The sequence below is a fragment of the Microplitis mediator genome, chromosome 11, assembly GCF_029852145.1.
Source record: "Microplitis mediator isolate UGA2020A chromosome 11, iyMicMedi2.1, whole genome shotgun sequence".
In the NCBI taxonomy this organism is placed as follows: Eukaryota; Metazoa; Arthropoda; class Insecta; order Hymenoptera; family Braconidae; genus Microplitis; species Microplitis mediator.
Window position 1 is genome coordinate 8,636,439 of NC_079979.1, and position 10,875 is coordinate 8,647,313.

Sequence of the window (10,875 nt, forward strand, 5' to 3'; positions counted from 1 at the left end):
ACGTGAGCTAATTCTACTGTACACTGTATGCGGCTGCGTATTACAGCTTTTTAGTAAGATGTCAGCGCGGTGTGTTATTATCTAACAGTGTGTTTGTGACTATTTTTATATCTTGTTGTGCTAAATAATAAATTTTATAAGATGCCGAAAACTAATGCCGAAATGTGTCGTCAATATCGACGCAAAAAAAATGAAAATAAAATTAAAATGAAAAAAAATCCAGGAAAAAGTTCAACAGAACGTAGTCGCGAGTTTCATGCACGTAAAAAACAATTATTGAACAATCAAAATAGATGTTCAAATATAAGTGTTAATGTGACTGATGTAATAAATGGTAAGCGTAAATATTTTTTCATCCTGTTTTCAGTATAAACTAATATTTCAATGTTTTTCAATCAACAAATTTGATTTTTATTTTATACTGATCATGGATTATATATATAACCTCAATACACCACGTGTATAACCTTATTTATTTTATTCTGTTTTAGACCACTCTCAGCAACAAAATAGCGTCCCAATGGGATATAATTTAGTAAATAATGATTGTAAGTACCAATAATTAATACTAACTTTCATCATTTAATTTTAAATCATTTAAAAAAAATTTTCAATTTAATAATAATTTTATTGGAAAAACTTAAAAATTTAATTTAAAAACATGTACTTAATTTACAATTCATGATTTAAAATATGAAAACAAATTTAATTTAATTTAAACTCATATTTAATGATTCTTAAATTAATAAAATGATTTAATATTCAGATTTATAGGAAAAAAAAAAACAATTTTAAGGCGGATGAATATTTTTGAATTGTAAAAAAATTCAACATTAAAATGATATTAAAAGCTCATGTGCAAGATCTGCAATATGACAATATACTGTTGTCGTCAAATTTTTTAATTCTTTCGGAGACATGGATGAATAATGAAGATATTGTAGACATTTCAAATTTTAATATTGTTGTTAATTATAAAAGACCACGTACGAGGGCAGGCGGAGTAGCAATTTATCACAACGTAAATGATGGAGCCCGTGTTGTTACGCCACAAATAGATCTCAATGCACAACAGCTGGAATCATTGTCTGTTCAGCTTTCGAAAGTTGGAGAAATATGTGCCTGTGAAAGCAGAAGTAACCAGGGAGATTTAGTTTTGATTGTAGCAATTTACATCTCTCCCAACCAATCAATAAAATCAGTTATTGAATTTATACATGAAAATTTGATTAAATATACCCCAGAGGTATCGCGAATTCTCAAAAAAAATTATGATAAAATTCCGATGATTTTAAGTGGGGATTTTAACATAAATTTTGCATCAGATACAGCGCTTCCTTTGATTGAGTTTCTCGATACAACATTTAATTTAAAAATGTGTAACGATCGCACTCAATCAACTACGAGATCAAAAACGGTAATAGATGCCGTCTTCCAAAGATATATCAACCAAATTGAAACTAAAACATTTATATCGTATTTTAGTTATCATAAGCCTCTTGTATCATTTGTTGAAACTGAAAATATGGAACTTGAGCAATAGATTATGTAACATATGTTAAATAAAATATAAAATATCTTTTAAAATTAATCAAAATAATTTCATTTTTAAACGATTAAACTTTGTAATTATCCTACCCTTGTTATATATATTCATCTCATTCTTTTGTCGATATAGTGAAGTTTCACTTCTATCGTGTGTGAATCGCACACACACCTTTTTTTTTTTTGCGTAGTATTATAATGCATTTCATGTTTATATTTTTTATATATTTTTTTGGTAAGTCTTATGTCCAACAAATTTTTTTTTTAATTTATTTTATTTCATAAATAAATTTACAAAACTCCTCTTTACAAAAGCACGCGAAAACGCAGCGTCAGTTCTACCATCACGTATGCGTATAAAAGTAGCGCGACGATTTTTGCAATAACGATTGACGAATAAATAAAAACTTGTCATTTTCCACTAATGACAACAATTTAATTACTCCCATCAAACATCAATCAAAGTTTTTAAATAGCCTGAGCACCATGGCTCAGGACCTTAGTTGACTATCAGATCTCATGATCTTGAGCCCTACGGACCGCGAATAACGAAACCGCGAAAATTTCGTGAATCTTATTGCAGGAATCCGCGTTTGCGTTGAAAAGTCAATAAGAGAATTTTCATCTTTTTAATAAGAACCCTATTGCAGGAATCCGCGTTTGCGTCGAAAAGTCAATAACTGAATCCAAATTATCTATTAAAAATTCTTAAACAACTATTTAAAATTCGGTTCGATTGAATAGTGATACAAAATAAAAATAAATTGTAATCCAATCTCGAGTCAATTCAGTTCTGCGCATAATAGCCTTCGGGCCTAACAAAGACGCATAATACAATAAAATTGTATTCATAAAATTTGTGAAAAGTATAGTGTATAAGTGAAGTTCAATTAAAAATATTGTAATTGAACGTTTAATAAAGAGACTAGAGATCATAACTTCAATCTTCAGAGTTTCATCCGAAAGTAGCACATAAGATTGTATCCTACAACCCCAGCCGCGCCTATTCAACCAAATCCACTCAGGAGGAGGCCGAGTGAGCTGCAAAGTTTTGGAGGGATAAAAGCCTGCCGTGTTAGAAGAAAGAATCATCTAAAGGTAAGTGAGAGACATTTAGAACAATTTCTCTCTATTAATCGATTAATAAATGCAACGTGATCAAGCTCGAAGGCGTTTGGGTTCGTACTCTTCGAAAAACCCACATTAAATAATAAATATAGGAAGTGAAAACCTTCCTCGTATTCTTTACTGTTGTCCGCATCCTCCAAATCGCTTGTTAAATTTTTCTATCGCTACCAAAGGGAGAAATCCCGGATAATTAATTTAAATCTAAGCGGCGGACATAACATAAGTGTAGAGATATGTATATTTAAATTTACATTTATTACTGTATTTAAATAAATAATTTTAGTAATTAAAAAGTCAATAACCTTATAATCTCAAATAAACTAAATTAAAAATTTATTTTATTCATTTAAAATTGTAATTTGAATGTAACCTTAAAAAACTTTGTCGGAATTCGTTGCATAAAACAAATGGATTCTGCATTTAAGGTGAATCTTTGCCAATAATTATTTAAGATAAAATTTCAAGCTCTATAACGAGTCTCATTGGTCGTACACACTTGGCTCTTATAAACATTTGTATAGCAAACTTTATGCTCTACAAAAGCTCTAATACTCATTCTTTTCCTAGAAAATTTTTAAACACTAAAAAATCAAATTGAAACCGACAAAATACATTTTCCGATGTTATTTAAATGGGGAATCGAATTTCTTGATGCGCTAAGCTCCTTATTAACTTAGAATTTTTTTTTAAGCGAGGATATTTCTTTTTTAATGAATCATCAATTTTTTAGGTAGAATAGAAAAAAAAGATTTCGCCTAAAAATGAAACACCGAAATATATGTACTTACACATGTACATACGCATTAGACACTAAAAAAAATCGGTCTGTCAGTTGACCCTGCGGGCCAGCCCCAAAACTTCCCGCTGTTTTCGAGCTCAAGAACCTCGAAAACATTATTGTGAATACATTTTCGAGCTCTTCGAGCTCGAAAATACGTTTGTATGCTGTTGTTTTCGAAAAAAAAACGTTTTTTCCCATTTTTTCTCCAACGATATCTCTCAAACGAATAAACCCATTGAGACGGTTGAGGTGGCCATCGACGCGTTTTATCGAGTTCTAAAGCTGATTGAATTTTGAAATTGATTTATAGAGTTGATTTTGAGATATTTTAAAAAAAAACTAAAAGAAAAAAATTTTTCTATCTCTTTCGACAACGGTTTCTCTTGAACGAGTGAACCGATTTTGATGTTTGAGGTGGCATTTGACGCGGCTTATAAAGCTCTAGAGCCCAGTCCATTTTGGAATCAATCTATCGAGCACATCAAAAGTTATCCAAAAAAAAACATTTTTGAAAAAATTTTATTTTTGAAATATCTCTAAACGAGCCCTACCGATTAAGTTCAAATTTTTACGGCTTCAAGACATCAACAAACCGCGTCGAATGACACCTCAACGATCAAAATCGGTTTATCGGTTCAAGAGTTATGAATATTTACATACATAGATACGTACGTACGTACATACATACACTCGAAAATCATCGTGCAATTAGTCAGAATAGCTTCCTAGGACCTCAAAACGTCGACATCTGATGAAAATTCGATTTTCGTAAATCGGACCGAAACCAATAACTTCCCGAATTTTTAAAAATTTACAATTTTCTTAGCGGAAAGTTAAAAATTACTGTTTTTAAGTATCTGCGTGGTAATCGATTTTCGAAGGTTAAACGATAAAACAATACCAAACTCGTACCCGTTACCAGATATCCAGGATATTTTAGATCAAATTGGTGATGCTGTATATTTTTCTGTGTTTGATCTCGATTCGGGATTTTATCAGATACCATTGGCAGAACAAGATCGACATAAAACGGCATTTTCAGTCCCGATGGGACATTATCAGTTCAAGAGGATGGCGATGGGTTTAAAAGGTGTTCCACCGACGTTTCAAAGTACGATGGAAAACGTATTGTCCGGATTGCAAGGTCTTCAGTCAAGAGCAAACGCTGAGATAATTCTCATGAACGCCGAGCCTCACCAATAGGTCGGCAGCACTTTCGCTATTTGAACTTACGCGCGAGATTTTGGCCAATGAGGAAAATCCATCATTCAAATCAATTAGTTCTAACAATGAATAAAAGAGTTGCGACATGAAACGCACTCATTGGCTCAAGATCTCATCAAGCTACGTGGATTTTTCCTATTGGCTGAAATCTCGTTAGCGTCGCTTTCTAATTTTCTCATTGGTCTACCGCTCTGACGTCACAAGGAAACCGTTGTGGGCTTTCATTTTACGACGTTTTCTCATTAATTCACAACGTGCTCTTCTACAGTTCACCTCGTGCTTAAAACCGCTAATTAATTCAAGTTTTCTTTGTGCTACTAAAATAGTAAACCGCTCACCTGATTACTCTCAATATTAAGTCAGTGGATTAAGGCTGCTATTTATTGGGAATGAATAAATCGTTTATTCACGCTTTATAAAAATAAAAGTAATTGCGTGAAATTAACCGCTATCAACCACGTGTTGAGTCTTAATACGTGCTTATTACGTTGCATTCGCTCTCGCGTATTAATTAAGTTGAATTTGCTAATAATAATAATTATTTCTCACAATAATTCTGTACAAAGTGTAAATAAATAGTTAATTTATTTTACCTAAAAAGTGTGTAATTTTTAGTTGTTAAAATTACCATCACCTACACCAGATCCAATTAGTTTATCCTCTAATTCTACATTTGGTCCTTCGAGCCGGATTTGGTGTGGTTTGTAACAATTAAAAATTATTAAAATTAAAACATCTTAAAAAATTGTGAGAAAAAAGTGAGTGACCAGTTTTTGTGCAGTGAAATCGCTAAGTGCCGTGGGCATTGCTGAGCACTGCTAGAGTGCTGCCCGTGGTGATCATAATTACACACCGGTGTAATAAAGACAGTTAGAATTTTAAGATCGAAAACTTAGCGTCGGTTTTCACTTGTCGCGTCCATTTTGTGAGTGTCGTGCAATCAAGATGGCCGCCGAAGCCCAAGTCGCTCTTCAAATGAACCGCATCGACACGATGCGCAATATGTCCAACCGCTTGACCGACGCCGTACTCGCTACTCAAGGTGCACCCGCTATCGACGCTGAACTCGCTTTCCTCAATGATTTGTGGTCTCGCTCCAACACAACTCATGAGAGAATTTTTGATGAAATTCCAGAGATCGTCGAAAACGAATACTATACAGGTAACGCGTTTGGTACCGCTAGTTTAGTGTACACCGAACTCCTGGTGAGACTCAACGCAGCTAAACCCGCTCCAGAGCCTCAAGCCATCAACCACGACCAAACTGCGTATTTCGGAGGTGCGCACAAAGCGAACCTACCTCAAATAAAATTGCCGACGTTCTAGGGTTCATATGACGAGTGGGACTCGTTCAAGGACTTGTTCACCTCTCTGGTCATACATGAAGATTCGCTTACCGGCTCACAGAAGATGCATTACCTGAAACCCCAGGTCAAAGGTGAGGCCGCGTCGTTAATCGCTAACATACAAGTCACGGATGACGCGTTTCAATCGGCTTGGGAACTATTAAACACTCGCTACACCAACCCACGCAGGTTACTCGACATGCATGTCGATGAATTACTGTACCGACAACCGCTAACTGGCCACTCCGCTGCCGATCTCGACGCCTTGTTACTCGCTAATAAGAAGTCGCTGGACGCCATCGCTGCCTTGGGAGTACCAATCAACGATTCTGATCCGTTTTTGATTCGCTTGACGGTACACTGTTTGCCAGAAGACCTCCGTGTGGAGTGGATGGCCTCGCTAGGACTCTCTAACGAATTCCCGACCTACCAGCAGCTGCACGATATGCTGAAGGCCAAAGTACGTGCTTGGGAAAATTCGGGCGTTGGCGCAAGAGCTTCCTCAACTCAATCAAAGGCAGTTACCGACCGACCACAACCACCGAAGACATATTCGCGATCAGCCGCTACCAACAAGGCCGGTAGTGCCACGAGTAAATCCGCTACCCCCTCCAAGGTATCTACTTCGAGAGGAGGCGCCAGCTATAACGCTTTCACTCCGAAAGAGAAGACGAGTGAACCAGGACTGTGTCCTATTTGCAAGCAAAAACACTTTGTGTTGTTTTGCCCCAGTTACCAAGAGGCGTCGCCACAAAACCGGAAGATGATGGTCTATCACTACCGGCTATGCTACAACTGCTTGGGACGCCACCGCTTTGCTGACTGCAAGACTAAGGATAGATGTTAACACTGTCAGAAGCCACATCATACATCGACACACATCGATGATGGTGCTGTCGCTAAATCAGTACAGGAACCGACTGTACCACCACAAGGTAACAAATAGTTCCAATTTTGATAACTTTTGTTTTGAATTCGCTAACCTAGTCTGCTTTCAGCTCATTCGCTCAATGTATTACTCGCTACCGCGCTCGTTAAGTTGAATTCGCTAACAGGAAGTACATGTACTGCCCGTGTACTTATTGATCAAGGATCGGAGTTATCCTTTGTGACGCATTCGCTAATTAAGAAGTTGAATATACCACTAAACAAGGCAGCTATACCATTACGAGGGATTGGTAATGTGTCAGCCGGACATTCACTTGGATCATGCCAGGTGTTGCTGCATTCGCTACATAGTTCCGCTTCTATTACTATCCAAGCTCATGTGCTTGCTCTATTGACGGTGAACTTGCCGTCATTCACGCTAACCAACAAGAAATAGCCGCACATAAACGGTCTACAACTCGCTGATCCAGACTTCTTAACATCTTGACCTATTGACATCATTCTGGGTGCAGCACCAGCTGCACACATAATCAACGCTAAAATAAGGAAGGGTAATAACAATGACCCAATCGCTCAGTCAACGACGCTTGGCTGGATCATCTATGGATCTGTGGACACCGCTACATCAAAATTGACAGCTTATGGTCATCATGTTACTGTTGATGATCAATTACAAGACTTGCTGAGCAAGTTTTGGTACCAAGAAGAACCACAGACAGAATTCGCTATACACTACAATGAAGATGAAGAAAAGTGTGAACAACACTTTGTCAATACACACTACAGACAGACTGATGGTCGATATGTCGTTCGCTTGCCGCTTAAATCTCCTCCAAGTCAACTGGGTGACTCGCTACGAGCTGCACAATACGCTTTACTACGTCTTCGCAAACGTCTGGATAATGATCCAATCTACAAGAAGTTATACTACGACGTCTTGAAAGAATATGAAGACTTGGGGCACATGAGACGCGTAAAATTAAAGGATTTACCACCAAACAGCTACATGTTGCCTCATCATGGGGTTCTTAAAGAACAGAGCACTACCACCAAGCTCAGGGTGGTATTCAATGGATCATGGAAAACGACATCAGGCGTATCAATTAACGAGATACTCCATGTGGGCCCCAAGATTCAAGTTGACATCAGTGATGTACTGATTCGCATTCGCTGTCACCGCTATCTATTCGCTACTGACGTAACTAAGATGTTTCGTCAGATTGCAGTTGACAAGGAAGATCATCATCTTCAGTGCATACTCTGGTTTGACGAGGATGACATCCCAATAGTATTTGCACTCGCTACGGTTACTTATGGAACCACATCAGCTCCATATCTCGCTGGAAGAGCACTTTTACAACTCGCTGAAGATAAAGGAAATAAATTTCCAAAGGCTGTTGAACCGCTGACAAACACCCGCTACGTTGATGACATCTATGGAGGCGCAGACGAACTCGCTGAGGCAATTGAAGTTGCTCTCGATACAAAAAATATGTGTGCCGCAGGATGCTTTCCGCTTGCAAAATGGGCAAGTAATTCAACAGAATTATTGTCTCAAGTCGCTCCAGTGGAAACCCAAGAAGATACACCACGAGAACTTGGGGATACTACAGTAAAGGTGCTCGGTTTAACCTGGAATTCTACTCAAGATAAATTCCAATTCGGTTATTCGCTACCAGAAGCATCTCCAACTACTAAACGCACAATTTTATCTGAAATTGCTTGCTTGTTCGACCCGCTTGGGTTTTTGGCACCTATCATCGTAAGAGCCAAGATGTTCATGCAGAAGCTATGGCTGCAGAACTTCGATTGGGATGCTACGCTATCACCGTTGCTTCTTCAAAAGTGGACTTTGTTTCGAGATGAACTACATCAGATCTCGAAGATTCAGATACCTCGCTGGAATCATGTAAGAACTGGTGTATCGATTGAATTACATGGATTCTCTGACGCTTCTCAACTCGCTATGGCTGCTGTCGTCTACTTAAAGGTTACTGACGCTACAGGAAGCTTCAATATTTCGCTAGTGTGTGCCAAAACACAAGTTGCACCACTGAAACCAATTTCAATACCAAGAATGGAGCTCAACGCCGCTGTCTTACTCGCTCAACTGGTACTCTACATCAAGAATGTCTTGAAGCTTGAAAATGTACCAATTTTCATGTGGACAGACTCCGCTGTATCCTTAACGTGGATACGAAACAACCCCGCTAGATGGAAAGTCTACATTCGCAACAGAGTTACCAAGTTTCAGGAATCGCTACCAAGTGTCAACTGGGATTTTGTTCCTGGGAAACTCAACCCAGCTGACTGCGCTTCGAGAGGTTTAACAGCAGCTAAACTAGAACAGCATTCGCTATGGTGGACGGGACCTAAGTGGCTCAGACAATCAAAAGAAAACTGGCCATCTTTTGACATCCCTACTCAGACGGTATCACATCTTGAAGAACGTCCAGGTCTGGTTTTTACCATCTTCAAGGCAGATTCACACCCGCTACATACGCTATTGGACAAATTCTCTAAGTTGTCACCACTACTTCGCACGCTTGGAATCTGTCTACGTGCCATCGCTAAATTTAAAAAAGTGCCACAGTCCACACTGGCCACACCACTATCTACAGTCGACCTGGAACTCGCTAAAACTTTGCTGATCAAGTATACGCAAAGTCAGTACTATTCGCAAGAGCTGAAACTACTGAAAGATGGTGATTCTCTACAACGAAATCATCATCTCGCTAAATTGATTCCCTACGTCGACTACATTGGAGTACTCAGAGTCGGCGGTCGCTTGAAGAATTCGCTACTGGATGATGATCAGAAAAATCCAGCTATTTTACCAAGATCATCACGCTTAAGTACGCTACTCATAGAACATTCGCATCAAAAAACATTCCATGGGGGAACTCAATTGACTCTCGCTGATCTACGGAGATCTGTCTGGATAGAAGGTGGGCGTGTTCCAGTCAGGTCTCACATTCTTCGCTGCGTCGTGTGCACGAGACATAGAGGTGTTCGTGCACAACAACTAATGGGACAATTGCCATCCGCTCGTGTAAGACCATCGAAAGCATTCTTACACACGGGAATAGATTACGCTGGGCCAGTAGCACTGAAGACATTTCAAGGTCGAGGTGCGAAAACCTATAAAGGTTGGATCGCTGTTTTTGTATGTCTCGCTACCTCCGCTATACACATTGAAATTGTCACCGATTATTCTACTGACGCTTTCGTCGCAGCATTTAGAAGATTTACTAATCGGAGAGGCGCCTGCAGTACCCTATACTCGGACTGTGGTACAAATTTTGTAGGAGCAGACGCTACGCTAAAGAGAGAATTCGCAGCAGGATCGAGACAGCTACGGGAACTTCAGTATTTACTCGCTACAGATGGCACAGACTGGAAGTTCAACCCGCCAAGTGCTCCCCATTTTGGTGGCAAGTGGGAAGCAGCCGTCAAGTCAATCAAGTTCCATCTCATTCGAACTACTGGTGAATCGATATTGACTTACGACCAACTCGCTACAGTTTTAACGCAGATTGAGGCTGTATTAAACTCAAGACCGATCGCTCCGCTATCCGAAGATCCTGCAGACTTAACCGCTTTGACTCCTGGACACTTTCTCATCGGTGAACCGCTAATCGCTGTACCAGGACCTTCACTACTGGAAAACAATACCACTACGTTGTCACGCTGGCAACAATTACAACAAATGTTCTAGACATTTTGGACTAGATGGTCGTCTGAGTACTTACGACGACATCAATCAATCTCTAAGTGGCATCATCCATCTAATATTATCAAAGTGGGCTCATTAGTCCTGCTGACTGATGAGAGGTTCCCACCATCAAAATGGCCACTCGCTAGAGTACTCGCATTACACCCAGGACGAGATGGGTTGACTCGAGTAGTCACCCTGAAGACCGCTACCACGGAACTTGTTCGACCAATCGCTAAACTGTGCGT

At 38.9% G+C, this 10,875-nt stretch overlaps 1 protein-coding gene across 1 annotated transcript; it reads left to right on the plus strand.

The window, feature by feature from the left end:
• Positions 1-6,088: 6,088 nt before the first annotated feature.
• LOC130676938 (uncharacterized) lies at positions 6,089-10,630 on the plus strand. The gene is made up of 3 exons (XM_057483446.1): positions 6,089-6,793; positions 6,881-6,959; positions 7,425-10,630. The coding sequence occupies exons 1-3, from the start codon at positions 6,089-6,091 to the stop codon at positions 10,628-10,630; spliced, it is 3,990 nt and encodes a 1,329-aa protein (XP_057339429.1).
• Positions 10,631-10,875: the final 245 nt, after the last annotated feature.

Coding starts and splice junctions, on each gene's coding strand:
- LOC130676938 (XM_057483446.1), top strand. CDS start 6,089: ATGCATTACCTGAAACCCCAGGTCAAAGGTGAGGCCGCGTCGTTAATC. Junction 6,794..6,880: donor CACAAAACCGGAAGATGATG/GTCTATCACTAC, acceptor TAACACTGTCAG/AAGCCACATCATACATCGAC. Junction 6,960..7,424: donor ACCGACTGTACCACCACAAG/GTAACAAATAGT, acceptor TTCTGGGTGCAG/CACCAGCTGCACACATAATC.